The sequence below is a fragment of the Carassius auratus genome, chromosome 28, assembly GCF_003368295.1.
Source record: "Carassius auratus strain Wakin chromosome 28, ASM336829v1, whole genome shotgun sequence".
Taxonomy (NCBI): domain Eukaryota; kingdom Metazoa; phylum Chordata; class Actinopteri; order Cypriniformes; family Cyprinidae; genus Carassius; species Carassius auratus.
Window position 1 is genome coordinate 13,206,882 of NC_039270.1, and position 18,537 is coordinate 13,225,418.

The 18,537-nt window shown below is 37.6% G+C and overlaps 1 protein-coding gene across 1 annotated transcript in view; it reads left to right on the forward strand.

The window, feature by feature from the left end:
- Positions 1 to 18,537, forward strand: part of spop (speckle type BTB/POZ protein) — a 70,590-nt gene that overhangs the window by 45,316 nt on the left and 6,737 nt on the right. Inside the window, exons 6-8 of the mRNA XM_026207903.1 lie at positions 6,465 to 6,592; positions 13,724 to 13,901; positions 16,110 to 16,165. Coding sequence (XP_026063688.1) covers positions 6,465 to 6,592; positions 13,724 to 13,901; positions 16,110 to 16,165 — 362 coding nt within the window. The remainder of the gene's footprint in view (positions 1 to 6,464; positions 6,593 to 13,723; positions 13,902 to 16,109; positions 16,166 to 18,537) is intronic.

An 18,537-nucleotide genomic window follows, 5' to 3' on the forward strand; every position in this document is an offset into this window, starting at 1 on the left:
TCATCAGGTCTGACAGACATACTGTATACAACCAGTTTCAGGAGAGCAGAGTTTATGTAGTCTGTTAAAATGGCTTGTAGATACTGGGGTGTGGGACATATGTCGAGGGGCCTGCTTGTTGTGGAAACATAGGAATCTTTATTTGAATCAAATTTCCAAAAATAATGTAATGTTGCACAGCTGCTTAATAATGAGAGCTCCCAAGGAAGAAATATAAGAAGTACCTCACGTGCAGTCAGAGATGCTCCAAAACGCACAATCCCAAAACATTCTCTTTATAGCGTAGATGTAAAGAAATCCACAAAAGCAACTTCTCATCATCTGTCTTGAAGACACTAGACACACTAGCAGTGCTAAACTCTCCCAGTAGGCTAGGCAAAGCAAGTTTATTTATATAGCACATGGTATTTGGTTGGTATTTTTACCTGACTCGATCCTAGTGATCTGAGTGCTCTGTTAGATTTATATTCATTGAACAAATCTGCAACAAATTTCGGTCCTAGTTCATTAAGTGACATACATACATACATACATATATATATATATATATATATATATATATATATATATATATATATATATATATATATATATATATATATATATATAAATAAATAAGAGTAAAAGTACTTTTAAATCAATCCTAAATGTAACTGGAAGCTAGTGTAAGGACCGGAGGACTGGTGTGAAATGCTCAGATTTTCTGGTTCTAGTCAGAATCCTGGCAGCAGCGTTCTGGATGAGCTGCAGCTGTCTAATTGTCTTTTTGGGAAGGCCGGTGAAGAGCCCATTATAATAGTCCACCCTGCTGGTGAAAAAGGCATGAACAAGTTTTTCCAAGTCTTGACTGGAAACAAAACATCTAATTCTTGCGATGTTTTTTAAATGATAGTATGCTGATTTAGTTACTGCTTTGACATGACTACTGAAACTAAGATCTGTCTCCAGAATCACACCTAAGATTCCTGACTTTACTTTTAGTTGTTTGACCCCTAGAGTCAAGGTATGTATTCACCTTGAACACTTCATCTTTGTTTCCAAATGCAATGATGTCAGTTTTTTCCTTGTTTAACTGAAGAAAGTTCTGGCACTCCCAACTATTAATTTCACCAATACATTGGCAGAGGGAGTCAATGGGGCTGTAATCATTTGGAGATGAGGCTAAGTAAATCTGGGTATCATCAGCATAGCTGTGATAGGCAATTTGCTTCTTTCTCATTATTTGACTTAGTTGGGATCATATACAGGCTAAACGAGCGGTGCAAGAATTGTCCCTTGTGGGACTCCGCATGTCATGGACCTAACAGAATAAATGAATGAAACATTACCCTTTGAAGAGCATCATGCTGATTACTAAATTAAAACATTTACTCAGATCATATATCTTAAGTGCAAATGTATGCAGTGAATAGACTATGATATAAAGAATACTTTTTCGTATGTATGTCCTCTCATATTAAACTGCTTTTATTTCCAGGAAATTTCTGAACATGTAAATATTTGTGTGAATATAAGAATCCACAACTGGGGAAGTTTCACAGGCATTTGACAAGCAGAAATGGAACAAGTCTCTAAACAATATATTTTTTTGAACGAGCATAATACAAAAACTTAAGTAAACCTTTAACAATGCATTTACATTTATTCCTTTAGCAGACACTTTTATCCAAAGTGAATTACAATTGAGGAATACAACAATCGATTCATCATAAAGAGACAAATAAACACAGGAAGTGCTCTTAATACGAAGTTTCAGACAGTGTTTAGATTACAAACTAGACCAGAAGGGATTAAGGAAAGATAAAGCAAGTGTTTTTTTTTTTTTTTTTTAAGAATGAAGTCAAATGTTGTTGAAAGAGCTGATTTTTCAGGTGTCGCTTGAAAATTGTCAGGGATTCAGCAACAAATATCTGTAAAGCTTATTTGGATTTTACATAATGATATTTAAAATGCAATATCCTACAAAAGGTTCACACAGTTGTTGACTGGATGGATGTTGAGTAGTGTATAAACTACTCAGTTGACGGTCCTTTCACTGTGTACTGTGTATAGTTATTCAGATGAGACTGCCTGCTGACAGATATTGATTCTGAATGTGCTTTATTGGCTATTGACCATTTGATGAATATTTACACAACAGAGCTTTACTGCTGTTGCTCTGAGCCCCGTGTGGCCCATAGCTGTTAATACTCCCATAGATCAACATTTATAATGCTGACGGTTTCACTGTAAAGCCACAGAAGAATGAAGATTTAAATTATGTTTTGGCTGGTCAACCACATTTGTGGGTGTCATTTTTATTCAAATGCATAGGAAACAAATGCACAAAGACCTATTTTATGTATGTGGACCTAAAAGGAAGTCTGTACTCTTTGTATACACCACTTTTTGGAAACACTCAAAGAAAATATAATAAATACCTTTTTTCAACAATGTGCTGAAGCTAATAGTGATATGCTTAGGTCCAACATGCACATTGATAGCTTTTGTCTGTTTCATGTAATATTCAAGTTCGTGTCGTTGCTTCTAAGCAACAACATTTCCTGTCAAAAGTCAATTTGAGATGTCGTACAAGTCACCCGCCACATCTGTGCTAAAAGTATCAGTGTTCAGCTGGTGGCAGCTGTTAATTTCATAACCTGCTATTAAACTCTCTCTGTTTTTGTTGCTTTCATATATCGTATTTAGTTTAACAGTATTTTGCAGTGTTCTCACGTAACCAGATGTTTGACTAACAACATAGTGCGGTCCACAGTGCAGCTTATTCCAGCCAGGAGCCGCCCAGAGACCAGACGTTTTTGCAGACTCAATCGAGACGAGCCGATCAGAGCTGACGGTTTATCATATCAGGCAGTTAAAGGTGTTTTGCTCTCTGTATGTTTGTACAGGAGAGTCAAGGTTAGAGGAATTATTGGATAGTGTTTACACTGGAGGGATTGTGTTGATGCTGTTTTGAGAATGTCAGTTTACTTACATTATTGTTCTGACATTGTGCAACTGAACTCTCTTTTAATGGCAGAGTGTAAGTTGAGGATGTTTTTGTTGTTGTTGTGGTTCAGAAAAATGTGACATCTCTATCCGTATTTTTCTTTTTAATGTCATGTAGCCAGACTTTTGTCTATTCTTGTAAAATCTATCCACTTTACAGCTTATTCTGTCCAAGATCCGCCCATATAGACGGGAAGCGACCATATAACTAAAAAGACCATCTGCTAAAAGATATAATTTGCTTGCTACTTAGTGGCTCGAGTGTAATTCTTGGAAATCGTACAAAGACTAGATGCCATGGTCCTCGCCAACATTGGCAAATCCAACGAGGAAATCTTCTCCGGCAGAAAAACCTGTGTATCCTGACACCTGAAAATTGCGTATGTGCAAGCCAACTGGTTATTTCAGCCAACATTTGCTTTGTGTATGTGTGTGTGTGAAGTGCGCATCAGGTCATCTGTGGGTGGTCAATAGGTGTTTCGTCCGAGGCTGAGACTACTTGACGCCCTCAATGTCTTTCTCAAGGAGTTTGAAATTGCGTGTTGTGGATTAAAATGGTTTGCTGTTGAACTTTGGTCAATTGATGCATGCCCACAGGATTTCATCTAGTTTTGCTCACTTACAGACGTGTTTTAAAGTATGGGCAAACAGAACTTGGCCTTTCGACCTCCCTGGCTTTCTGTGTGTGTATGCTTAGTGCATTTGCAATCGAGCAACCTTCTCTTTTTCTCTCTGTGTGCCAGGACATTAGGCACCGTGGCCCAAAGCCCAGCGTCGGGGCCTGAATATGTATTGCCACTGGCTGCTATTTCAGTGCTTTAACTCTCTCTTCTCCATCTATGCATAATCCATCTGCCAGTCCTTTTTATTGGAGCTGTATTCTGTCAGATGTCCTAAAACACTCCTCGTCCTTTCTGCTTGCGTATCCATGTCTACAGAGGCCTGACCCTGGTTGGATGCCAACAGGAACTTACTGCCCTACCCTACTGCAGTTGGTTAGTTGCTAGACGTCCCCGATGAGAGAACAAATTTAGCCACTGCCCTGATCTGACCCAAGACCTCATCGAGAGACCAATCAGTGTCTCTGTCACTCTTTCTTTCCAAACCCTTCCCCCTCTGTCAGTCTTCCACTATGTGTCGTAAACTGTTTATGATTCTTTGGACATGCATAAATGTGTGAAATGGCATCGTTTTTGGCACTTTTTTGTCTTCATGTGACCAGCAAAGTAGCTCTCACCTGTATTATGTTCAAGCCCGTATGGTGTGGGGATTGAAAAATTGTTTTGAAATCCTGCTTCTCCCATCTAATAGGTGAGTAACTTGATTTACTGAGGAGTTCTTGATTCTGGGAGGGTTAATTACCCACCGGTCCATCAGCATCTTCTCCAAAGCAGCTGAATCAAACCATGCCATCTGTGAACACTCTTTTCTTGTCCAATTTGAGACATCACAACTCATGAGCCATACGGGCAGTCCAATTGCAAGCAGTACCTCAGCAGAGGCAGAACTTAACCAATAAATTGGCCAATACTTGACCGTTTCGAGATGTATTATTTATGTATGACTCATTCAATTGCACTATACACCAGTTTAGAACAGACGTCACGATTACGTCACTTACAGCTGGGCGCTCAATGTGGTGGCAGAAAAACACTGGTAACAAGTGAAACGAGTAAAATCCATGGAATAAGAGACAAATGTATTGTTGTGCCTTTGAATGTCAGTATTGGAATTTTTATTGTATTAATACTTTCATCAAAGACACAATTTAGAGCTACGCAGATGTTTAACGGAGACACTATGGATGAAACCTGTTATGATTACTCTAGTTTTAAAGCATACATTTGATTTAAACAATAGGTCTACATGAGATTCACACATGCATAGGGGACATATTGTATAAGCCCTAAAGATAAAAATTGGTCTGTATTCTCTTGTCCCATCGCTGTGTAAATCTCTAAGGTGTGTCTGTTTTCCTAAAAGACAACATTTACAATTTGTTTTAATTTAATTTAACGAAAATGAAGTGATGCTAGGCCACAAAGTAAGTTCATATTTTTACTTGGGTGGTGGTTAAGCACACTTCGCAACTGTCCTCATCCCCCAATTCTCATTATTGTAAAATATGTGAATGTAAAATTTTCAATGCGTTAATACATCTAAAATACATTTATGATATGCATTGTAACATCTGTTTAAATTGAATCTAGAGTGGATATGTGCTTAAATGTCAGATTTCAAAAAAAGTTATTTTCTTAAAATGGGGGTTTTCCCTATGTGTTAAAAATAGTAAGTGTAGTAATTGGCATTGTGTTGTCCTTTCTGCTATTGGATACCTGCAGCAGCAGTTATTGGAACGTTGCTGTGGCTTAACTTCTGATTTGAAGGGAGACCAGGATCTTCCTAAAGCATGTCTTCGGTTGTCCTTCCAGTGCAGATCTGTATGACTGTCACAGTTGAGCTGTGAACACACAGCCATTTCACACCATGTTAAAACACCTGCACACACACAAACAAACAGAAGCAGATTAACCGCCAATGACTTGAGCCCCAGCTGCGCTCGACCGACAGAGAAAAGAGCGAAGATGCTTCACCAGAACAAGTGTAACGTTTAGGAAGAGAGGATGTCACACTTGATAGAGTGTGCTTGTCACACATACCCACAATGCAACAGAAGCACAAAGGAATCTATTCATCTCTCCTTTTTTTTGCTCTTCCCCACTTCCTGTCATGTATTTCTCTTCTCTCCTCTTTGGTGTATGAAAGTAGTGACTAAGGAGAAATCCTCCTGTAGGATTTTGTCGACACGTCTTGATTTAGCTTTACTCTTTTTGTACTCTTGTATTCTTGCTCATCATCCTTCTCTTGTCGTTCCTTCTTTTCGGCTGTTGCTCTTGTCTTATTCTTTTTCCTCCTTTTGTGGAGTCTTCCCTTCTTATTCTTGTTCCTTTTACTTCCTCTTTTTCTTTTCTCTTCTCTTATTCTGCCTCTTTTTTTTGTTCCTATGTCTTTTAATGCTAATGTGAAATTGAGATGAACCTGATCCTGCTGAAACGTCTGCAGTCAAGATGGAGTGAAGATTTGGACATGGTAGTAGCTATAAAAAAACAAATGCATTCATGTAGGTTTAAGGTGCTTTCAGAGAAACCGCAGGAGAGGGAAAAATCACAGAATTATCAGACTGGTTATAATGCAGAAATTAATGGAGAGCAAGATTATAGACCTTGCCAGATAGGCAGAAAAGCTTCTTAAGGAGTATTTGGATTCAGATTAGTCTGAGATATGTGTGAGATTCCTTGCATAGATTGTTTTTGCCTCACTGTAATACGGAGACTGAATTAAAGTGCATTGTGAAAGTTATTTCGATGGGTTTTTGTTAATAGGTCTTGCCATTACAGAGAGCTGGAGCAAGGCCGGTGTTCCGTGTCCACCTAATCAATTTTGTGCCAATATGTTTTATTTTTATTTTTGTGCAGAGAGCCAGCGGGCTTATCGCTTCGTACAAGGAAAAGACTGGGGGTTCAAGAAGTTCATAAGGCGAGACTTCCTCCTGGATGAGGCCAACGGACTGCTGCCTGATGACAAATTGACACTCTTCTGTGAGGTAAGTGATGCACGACCAATCATATGCTGCACTTCCTTTCGTAGGTTTAAATATACTACTTTCCAAAAGTTTGGAGTCTGTAAGCTTTTCTTTTTTGTATTTGAAAGTTATGTCTCCTATGCTCAGCAAGGTTGCATTTATTTGATCAAACAAAACCGTTTTGTTGTGAAATCTCATTATCATTTTTAGTTGAATTTAAAATGCATTTATTCCGGCGATGAAAAAGCTAAATTTTTTAGCAGCCATTGTTCTAGTCTTTAAGGTCACGTGATCTTTCAGAAATCATTCTAATTGGCTGATGTGTGATGCTTATTGTTATAATTGTTGAAAGCTTCTAAATCTTTTTGTGGAAATGGATATATTTTTTTTTTTTTGCAAAAGGTAAAAAAGAAAACACAGTGATCCATAAAAAGTGACCGTAATCTATCGATACTAAATAAAAGTTTAAATTATCTTACTGACCTCAAACTTGAATGGTAGTGTAAGTAGGGAAAGTACTTTTATTTGAAAAATAAAAAGTAAATATATGACTGATCATGGGCGTTCTTGTTGAATACATGTGATTTTAGCTATAACGGTTAAAGATTACAAGACCCCAGAATCGCATTGTTTTTTAACAAAGCCTCTCCCTAAAACCACCCGCGTTGAACCATTGTACTATAGTCATAGACGTTCAGATGGATGCTTTCAGTTGTTGCTTCATGCCTCACACTGTTTTTTTGAGTGTATTGCTACAACTTTTGTTTAGATGCTGTTAAAAACAATAAAAAGAAAGTTTGAAGGTCCCGTTTTATTCTGCTGTGCTCCGTCTGGCTGTTTTTGAACACAAGAAAGTGCCTTATGTAAACACTCCCAAAGAAACATGTCTAATAGGGGTCAGGTGAACCTGATGGCAACTTAATTATATATTGTTTCCTTAAGACTAATTAGTCTTGAAAATATGTAGTTTTACACATCTAATGAAGATGGACAAACTCTTTCCTCTCTCCTCCTCCTCTCTGCTCTCTTCCTGTGTCTCATTATTATTTCCCAGAACTTCAGCATTGCCTCCTCCTTTCTTCCTTCTTGCACCATTCTTAACTCAGTTTTCCTCCCACAATTCCATTCTCTCTCTCTTTTTTTTCCTACATTTGAGGTGCTTCTCTGTTTCTCTGTCCTCTGTTCGGATTTTTTTTATTTTTATAGGTGTTAGCTCCTTAAGTAAGGCCTGAGCATACTTTTCCCTCTCTCTCTCCCCCCCCCTCTCTTTCTCTCCTGTTTTTAATGAGGATAGGGGTCCCATTAGAGGTGGAATACTTGGTGTCATTGTGGCCAGTGAGATGGAAGGATTTTGAAGAAAGAGGATGTCTAATACTAATTCTGGTTACTTTTCTCTGTATTTGAAAGATTGATGAAATCAGACTAACGACACGTCAGTTTTAGCTAATGATTCGTAGACACTTGTTGCTATTTTGTCTTGTTCGACCCACCTTTTCTCGTTCCATTTCTCTTTCTATAATGTTTTTCTCTGTATATGCTCTCTCTCAGGTCTTCTCTCCTTCACCTGTACTTGTTTCTCTTTCTTTTTCTTTCTCACCTCTGCTTCGCTCCCTCACTCCACCTCCGTCCTCCAGCAGGTAGATTGCTCATAGTAAATAAATGAGCTCTACACTTCTCTCTCTCCATCTGACAGCAGCCATCTTTCACTCAGTACAGCCATATGCCACACTGATATCTCTGAGATCCACTACGGCTGCAGCATCTGCTGCTGATATGGATGTACACACACACACACACACACACACACACTAAACACAAGTTTAGGAATGGTAGCAAGTTGAAGGAATAGTTTACTGAAAAATGAAAATTATTTACTCTCCCACATGCATTCATGGAGCTCTTGAATCATTTTTGAAGTTTGAAGTCTCCATTTGTTGCATCAAAAAGACCGAATACAGTACAGTTCTTCAAAATGTCACCTTTCAAAAGTTTGGAGTCAAATTTTTTGTTTTGTTTTTCACGATTTTAAAAGAAGCACCTCTTATGCTCATCAGGGCAGCATTTGTTTAATGGAAAAAGACAATAAGACGGTAATAATGTGGACAGTTATTACAATTTAAAATAAGTTTTCTATTTCAATGCAATTAAGTAATGGAATTTATTTTTGTGATAGTAAAACAAGTTTTTTTCAGCCTCATTGCTCAAGTCTTCAGTGTCATATAAAGCTTCAGAAATCATTCTAATATGCTGATTTATCAGTGTTGGAAGCAGTTGTGCGGTTTAATATTATTGTGGAAACATTTGGTCATGATACATTTTTTTTGTCTTTAAATATTTTTTTTTAATAGAAATCTTTTGTAACATTCACATTTGATAACCGTAAAGATAAACATATATTTAATGCATACTTGACCAAATATTCTGAATACAAAAATTATAAACAACTCTTATCAAATAGTTGGATAGCATATGTAATACAATAAGTTAAAAGGGGCGAAAAAAAGTATTATTTTTGATTAACGAAAAAAAAATCATAATAATATTAATAGTAGAAGCAACTTAAGTGCTGACATTGTTTTTATTTTTTTTTTATTTTTTTTATTAACACACAAATTTGGATCGAATTGTGTGTTCCAGAGGTTTGGGTGTAGCATGAAGGAAGGAAATGGTGCTCATTTTCTTTTTTTGGGTGAACTGTTACTTTAAGAGGAATGTTCTGTACCTGCAGCATCTGCTTTGTTCCTCTTCACCCTCAAAACACAGAGGGCTCAGCGGTCAGGAGAATATGATGGAGGGAAGGAGAGGGAGGGGAATAAGTGCTAAACCATGTTACCCTAATGAAAGTGAAAGAGGATTTGAATACATTAGTATTTAACATTTGAATGTTTGCCTGTGAACATTGACACTATATGCGACCAAACTGATGCGGTGTGATCCTCAAAATACATTAATCTTTCCCTCAGTGTTGTGCGTGCATCTCTACAAAGGGTGTTTTCAAAGTCAGGAATCCCTTGTCACGGATGTATGAGGTCGGTAGTGTCTCTCCAGACGAGTCCGCGCACACGCATACATAATCGCAGACAGTTCAGTGAGACGAGAGGCAGATGCTGGTGTCAGGAGGAGGGAAAGAGAGGAATAAGATCAGGTGAAGGAGAAAAAGAGAGTTCGGCGGTCAGGGCCAGACTTGAACAGCTTGAGTAGAAATGATGCGTGTAAAAGCGTATGTGTAGTCTGAAACCGAATGACTGTATAAACACCAGCTCTCTTACACAAACGCACAGCTGCTTACAAATTAAACTGGCCTCGGTTTGTCACTTTTTTTTTTTTTTTTTTTTTTAAAGATAAAATGAATACAACTGGCCACTGGCCACATAGTTTTGACATCAGATATACATGTAATACTGACCGACTCAAACCCATCTGTGTTATATCTGTCTGTGTAATTTATTTGAGAGCTATGTTTATGGTGTCCAGGAGTGGGAAATTCTGCGCTTAATTGTCTCTTTCATTGGTGTGCAGCGGAGGAGTGTTTGTTATCAAGAGTTGAAGTGAGAAGATACTGTGTGGTAACTCTCTAATTAAAGTGTGTGTAAATTACGCACTGCTTGGTTTGATTAATCAATGAATTCATTATGACCTGGACAAGCTCATTAGCATGAGCCTGATGCAGCTCTAGTCAGGACTGCCGCTGTCCTGAAGTGTGTATTTATAGATGCAGGAAGTCACCTGGAATTATTGTTGAATTATTGAATTATAGTCACCTGCCCTGTTTTTTTTTTTTTCATCTTGTCTCTTCATTTTCTGTTTTGCATGCCACTGATGAGTGAGTGATGTCCGCACATGGGTTTCACTCAGCGAGTTTGAGTGTGTGTGTCGTATGTTCATTAATCCAGTTCAGTGGAAGAGTAGCATACACACACTAGTTTACACCCTCCTCCCTCATTAGTTGCTGTTTAGATTTGCACCCAGTGAACAGTTCAGTCATACTTGAGTCCAGACAGCACAGAGCTGCTCTAGTGCCCATCTCGCACTGCTCATTAAAGTGATGTGCTTGACTTTAAAGTAGTGATCCATCCTATTTCTGGGGCTGAAGATAAAGTCTCGTGTTTGTAAGCAGACAGATAGACAGAACTCCAGTGACTTATTCAGCAGGCTTAAGACTTAGGAGATATATGTCCTGTTCATTTTCACCATATGCCTTATTAATAAAAATTAGGGATGCACCGAAATGAAAATTATTGGCTGAAGCCAAACGAAATGAAACACTGGGCCGAAAGACGAATACCAAACATGTTTTTTTTTTTCCCCCCATATAGTCTGCCAGTTTTTTATTCACCTTTGCATAAATTAAATATGCAAAATGTACCTTTTACTGTTTTGTCTAGCTTTGAATAAAGAACCTTAACACTGAACATTTTTTACATTCAAGCAGACACTATAACAACAAAGCACAATTTAACTTAATATTAATAAGTTATAGCCAATAATATTTTTTGCCCACTTTCGAGACCCCCTTCTTGAATCAGTTGTCTACACATAAATGCATCCTTGACCAGCAGAAGAGAAAATATTACAGATCCCAATTTGAACACTGTGTGAGTATTATAATAAATGTAATAATACAGCTGTTGTAATTATTATTATCATGGTCTCATTTATTTATTTATTTTTAAATGCATAAAAATGTATTTCCTTGTGCTTTGGACTTAGCAGATAGCGCTGCAAGCTTGTGCAGCACTGTTTGAATACATTGACTGATTGAATACAATCTGCAGTTTATTTACTAATTGTTTGAGGCCATTTTGCCATTTCAGTCATCAAACAGTAACCAGCAACCGCCACCTCTTCCTCTTCTCATCGGAGACGTGCGATTCGGTACTAAACGGTCTCTCGCTTTCACTGCTGAGATCACATGATCATATCACATCATTGTGCGGTACAATTTATTCTGTCTTTTCTCTTATTCGACCAAACCGTGAAATAATAGCTTTTTTATTTTATTTTATTTTTTTTTCATTTTCGACTGAATAATTTCAGTTGCCTGACATTCGGCGCATCCCTAATAAAAATCTTCAATAATGTTTAACTCTTGAATCTTCAGTAATAATCATAAGATTTGGGCCATGTTATTTATGAATATGACATTACAACATTATCAAATTAATATGAAACCGGATCAAAAAGGCTTCATATTAATTTGAAATGAATAAATATAATTATATTGTATTTTTACAGAAGCTCTATGTATACTGTAGGGTTGTCACTAACAATTATTTTGGTAAATTTTGGTATTTTTATTTTTTATAAATAGACCTACATGAAAAGTAGCCTTTAAAATTACTCAACATACATAAATAAAAGCAGTAAGGCAAACATACATAATGTATTATAAACAAACGCGTTAATGTACATAACGCATTATAACAAATGGGCTGCAGATTTTTTTTTTAATCTATATACATTTTACTGTCCAAACGAATCCTTGTTTAAATTTGACTATTAAAGTATTCTTCAATATTTGGCCATTTTTTTCTTAATGACATAAATGCTACAGCCTGCTCTAATTTCATGAATGTGTTCATCAAAATGTGTAAACTCAGAGCGAGGGTTTAAAGTTTTATTTTGAATTGATTTAATTGAATCGCAGCATTTGTGATTTTGCAATAGCATTATGCTTTAATGATTTTTAAGTGGCTTATTATATCACGCAGCCTTGGAAAACAGTGTAATGCGTTTCTTAGATTCTCATCCGTGGAATGTGCCACTTCCGTTATTTTGCCCTGTACTCGACACAAATAAAATGCAATCAAGCGCTTTTATTTAAATTGAGTACTAAAATTGAATCAAGAAATCGTGACAGCAATAGAATGCTGCTTAATGGGAAAGGGTTTTGTATCCTTAATTCAGATGTTTTAATGGTTGTTATGTTAGTGCAGGTGTTTTGGTGGTTGTTTGTCGTTTTGCTGGTATTGCAGTGTTTTTGTGAAGAATTTATGTGTTGTAATGCCCATAACAGCTTGTTAGTTTTATGCACAGCAGGAAGGATGAAAAGTGTGTGTGTGTGTGTGTGTGTGTGTGTATGTATCCTGTCCTTACCTTGCTTGTTTTCTCGTCCTCTTTCCTTGTTTGTCCCTCTCCTTCTCGTCTGCAGTCTTCCCTGTTTTCCTTCAGGGGAAAGTCTGCTCCTCCATTAAGAACATACAAGGGTCCTTGACATTTAATTTCCTGTTTGTGGTGCTCTTTTACCCTCTTCCTGTGTGTCATACTCGCTCTCCTCCATCTCTATCCATCTCAGTCTCATTCTCACTCCTTTTTACTTTTCTTTCTTGTCATTTCACTCTTGTCGGCTCATAATCCCTGATTTTACCTCAAACTCTTCCCCTCTGAGCATTATTGGGATCATACTGCAGAGAAATATCCAGTTTTCTTGCATTAGATTTACAGACTTTTCAAATCTGAAGTCAATGTTCAGTACTTCATCACAGTCTCATGATGCTGTAATGGGCAGCTCACAAGGTTTTGAAACACCCTTTGTCTGTGTGGAGTTTGCTCATTAAAGAAATGTGCCTTATATGGCAATTAACTTGGTGTGAGAACCTGTGGCATTTCAGCGTGTGTGTGTGTGTGTGTGTGTGTGTGTGTGACTCCTGGAGTGAGATAAATGAACCTGCTTATGTCTGCGGGAACAGGTGGCTAAGTCAGCATGGTGGCCCACCACACACACTTACACAAGCTCACACACACAGAGACCAGTAACAAATTGAGGCAATTTGTGTAAATTAAGAGATAACTAGACGGCTGCCCTTGTTGAACAGTCGTTGTAGTGTCCCCCCTGAGCCACTGGAATCGGGGATCTATCATATTGGCGGACATATGGATGTCCTTAAATGTGTCTTTAAAATAAACATAAGTTAACCCAGCACACATGAATCTGGTGCCTTTAAAATAGTGTTGGGATTGTGTGTGTGTGTGTGTGTGTGTGTGTGTGTTTTAATAAGCAGGGTGGCTAATGGATGAGATAATCCAAATGTAATTTAATAATAATATAGCAACACAAATGTGCTTCTATTTTATTATTTTTAATTTTACACAATATTTCACTCGTTTTTAAATGCCCAGCACTGATTTGGTTTTCATTTTGTTTGTGTTTAGGTGAGTGTGGTGCAGGACTCTGTGAACATCTCGGGTCAGAACACCATGAACATGGTGAAGGTTCCTGACTGTCGGCTGGCGGATGAACTGGGCGGACTGTGGGAACATTCCAGATTCACGGACTGCTCGCTGTGTGTCGCCGGGCAGGAGTTCCAGGCACACAAAGCCATACTGGCAGGTAATGTGGGAAACACACACTTATGTGACCTTTTTTTTTTGAGGGAGATTGACGTATGCTAAAATGTATTTATATATAAATATATATAGCCTTAGCAGCTACCTGAAATAAGCTGGGGTTTTTTTCATGTCAGCATTATTTTAGCTCATTAAGAGATTTTCAATTGTTTTAGTTTACTCATGTCGTTCCAAACCTGTAAGACCTTTGTTCAGCTTCAGAACACAAATTAAGATGTTTTTGATGAAATCCGAGAGCTTTCTTACCCTGTATAGACAGTAATGTAACGGAAACGTTCAAGGCCCAGAAACATAGTACGGACATTGTTAAAATAGTCCATGTGGCATCAGTGGTTCAACCGATATTTTGCGAAGCCACAAGAATTTTGTGTGCAAAGGAAACAGCCCAGATCCTGTGATTTACGTAAAAAATGCTAAAATAATGCCCAAAAATATCAAACGATCTGTAATAAAGTCTGGATCTTCATTAAATATAAATCTCATTCACTCTTTCCTAACATTGGGATCAAAAGGAAGGTAACGCAAAAACTGTTTTTCCAAAACTTGGCACTGCATAGCGCATTATCTTCAGAGCATCTTTATCATTTGGTTTCTGAGTAGACCTGCACACCTCTATCGTTATTTATGCTAAATGTGTGAAATGGTTGGCATTGCTTATCCACACTGTTACATCATAGTCGAACAGTCGTTTTAACAGACTGCCTTCAGTAAAAGCTGTTTTTAGACAAAGTTTTGAGTTGTTTTGAACTTGCAGGATGTTTTAAAAGTCAAAAGATCAAGAACATTTTGGTTTCTCAGTTCATGACCCCTTTAGTTTGTGTTCCGAAGATGAACGAAGATGAGGTGAGAAATAATTGACAGAATTTTCACTTTCGGGTGAACTATTGCTTCAAATGAACACTTATTTTACACAAAATTCACATTTGCTAAAAAAAAAAAAAAATAGATATCCATTAGTTTAGTTTATTTGTACACTTTTGAAGTTTTTGACGTCTAAACAAATTTCTTTCTCTCCTAATTCTCTGTGGCGATGTTGAAAACCAAAGACAGCTGTCTTATTGCTCAGTCACTTAGCAGACAGCTAAGGCACCTTATAAGAAATCAGGTTTTATATTTCAAGAACAAATTCAAGTGAGTTTAATAGATAACCCAATGAATATTTCATGACTACGCTGCTGATATCTTGTTAAAAATGAATCATAAGTTGAAAATGGAAATGTATAAACCCTTTCACTGTTTTCGACGGTGAGTGAAGTGAGCTGTCAGACACAGAACCACCGACCCACACGCACAGGATTGTGGGAAATCATAGGCAGCGAAAGAAGCATCTGTGAACAGGCCGAGGTATCTGCGACATGATGCTAGTTAACATTTAAATACCTTCCTAGCGATGTATCCTGTCTGAGAGGGCAGGATTTTTCAAGGTCTCAGAAGCAGCTTCTCTCTCTCTCTCTCCCGCTGTCACTCATGATGAGGCGGGATTCCTCGTTATCTGGCTGTACCTGGTAGTGCTCATTAATCGCCGTGGAGTCGGAGCTGATCGCCTGGTTTCTGAGCTGTGATTAGACCGCGTGTGTGTGTGTGTGTGTGTGAGGGAGACAATGTGCCAGAGTTCACACACTTCTTTAAACAAGTTGAAGTTGCCCTAGACAGATCTGACTCCATATCCAGACTTAACAGAGAGAGAGGAAGGTCTGAGCCGCCATCATCCCCTGGGTTAATCAGCCAAAAGGATAGGCACAAATCATCTGAGGAACCACTGTTAGATGTTTTGTTTTTGATGTTAATGACTGAAACATTTCCTCAGAATCTTTGTTCACCATCCCTCTCATGATTTAACAAAAGCGTACAGCACTGTACAGATACATTAAACTGATTACGTCATTTCCTAGCTCCATGAAAGCAGCACATTTCCTGATGTGAAACAGTAGACCGTATTGTAGCTTTATTTTTCAGGTTTTTCATATCAGAGTTTGTAATGTTTTGATTCATCTCGGAGCTCTTGTTGATTTGTTCTGTTTTTCCAAGAACAGTTTGAAATTGCCTTCGGAGAACATGAATGGGAAAAACACTTGGGGAACCAAGGCTGCTCAAATGGTGCCCTGTCACTGTTTCACTCGATTATAATTACCAGGTCTTTTTGTATCAGAAGTTTTTGTTGTGTATTAACTCTTCTCTTTCACTTCCACAGCACGGTCCCCAGTATTCAGCGCTATGTTTGAACACGAGATGGAGGAGAGTAAAAAGGTCTGTCTGTGTATTCATTTTATTTTCCTTCTATCTCACATTTGGTCTCGTTATACTTCAAAAGCTTATCCTTGTGGTCCGTCACAATCAGAGAGGCCCTCACATTTATGTTCATGCACCGAGCTTGTTGTTTTTCATGCAAGTGTTTTCCTGATGGCTCATTTCTGCAGTGTTTACTAATTTCTAAGTATATTAGTTATCTCCCAGTACGACTCAAATCCATCCGTCCTATCAGCGGCCTGGTAGAGTGGGGGAACTATGACATCAGAACACGGAAATGTAATTCTCTGCGGGTTCCTTCAAGATTTTCCTGTAGGGTTTTAATAATGTTTTTTTTTCAGTTTATGAGTAAAATAAAGCCTGTGGTTAACGTGATGTGACAATTCTATGACGTTTTCTTCAACAACATAAATTACACGCGTCCATACCCAAAACACAAATTTTTAAGCAGTTATGTTCATTTTTGAAAACTTATGTTTTTAATAAGTAACTAGATGAAAGCATTTGGGCTGTGAGTGTGTGCAGTTTACACTGTAGAACAAAACGTCAAATTATTGTCACGTTATGATAAGCACAGGCTTTATTTTACCCATAAATTGAATTATTTTACCCATAAACCCCATTATAAAACCCCATAGGAAAATGACATTTCCAAATTACATTTCCGGGTTCTGACATAGTTCCCCCACTCTATTTTCAGTCAAGCTGTGTGTGTGTGTGTGTGTGTGTGTGTGTGTGTGTGTGTCTAATATCACCACATTTACGGAGTTGCTCAACTGCACCATCTTCCTACTTGTTCTCAATAGCTGATCGTAAATCACTATTTGCTGTTTTTCTTGCATGGGTTTTTAATATGGCAGTCATGTTAGGTCTGATATAGATCAGAGTTGTGGAGTTTGTTCATGGAGGCGTTGAAGATGGCCTGTGTTAATCGGGAGGACTGCACATGTCTATTTAAATGATGACTGAAGACACTTAACACTTGCAATTAGTGAAATGTTTCTTACCGTTTATTCATTTAATTTGACATTCATTTTTATAATGTAATCTAAATAATGAACCCAGTTCTTGCACCTTAAAAAGGAACTGAATGTGTTAACTACAAGAAAGCTGAATTAATGGAATATATTTGATATATATTTTATACTTTTAAAACGATTACAATTGTTATTTTGTTAATTAAAATAAAGCTGAAATAAAATAAATATTAGACAAAAAATACAACGATTTACTAATTTTTTTAATAATAATAATAATAGAACTGAAATTAAAATAAATGTAATCTAAAAGTAAAAAAAAAGGTAAATGGTATGGTAAAAGCTCATTGGAAATCTAAAAATAAATACATTTAAAATATTAAGAATTCTAGTAGTATATAAATAAAACTAAAATGACACTTTTATTTGCTCTAATTGCCCCTTATGCTTCCCCTAACACACTTCCTGTTCTTCCTCTTATCATCATGTGTGATATTCCCATGCTTCACCATCTGCTGATCCAGTGTTCCTCTGTCTCTCTCCTCGTGTCGTGTCCCCCCTTTCCCAGAGTTTCATCATGCACTGTTTTTTGGGACAGGATGTGCTTGCGTTTGGGGTTTGAGGAGCAGTGAGATTTCCTGTTGCTTCTTTTAGTTGTGTGGCTTATTAGCTTGTGAAGATCCATGCAAATGTGTGAGATTGAGTTTCGTCTTGAGAAGTGTGTGTGTGCTTAATAGATGAATGATGGGATCTGGGGCTCAGTGTGTGCATAGGCACGTGCGAGAGAGATTGTGGCTGCATGTATGTATCAGTGTGTGTGTGTGTGTGTGTGTGTCAGGTTTAGATGATGGCTGGGGCTCAGTGATTTGGCTGCGATGTCTGTAGAATATTGATAGATTTGATGCTGCAATAGAGAAAATCTAGAGAGAATTGAGAGGAAATATCGCATCAGAGAGAGAGAGAGTAAACATGAGTTGCCATTACATTTAAAAACTCCTTAATATCTGCTCATGAACTTCTCTGAATACTTGAGTGACTTTTCACACTAGAACTTCTGGTGTGGACTGGAGTGCTTTACATCTCCACATTTAATTATTAGGGGCCAAGCACCGAAGGTGTCTATGGAAGCCATAGAACCGATTGCGAAAAGTTGTAATGGTTTGATATTCTGATAGACATTGCCAACATTAAGTACACCAATTTTGGTGTGTGTAAGACATTCCCTCTAGCACCACCAACTGTCCAAATTCACTTTAATAACTTTTTAACTGTAAGGCCAATCAACAAAAAAATGTTCCTCTGATTTCTGGGCTCATGCTGATTCGATTGCACCCTACAAGTCATTTTTTGAAAAACCTACTTTTTTCGAACTCGTCCTAGACGGTTTGTCCGATT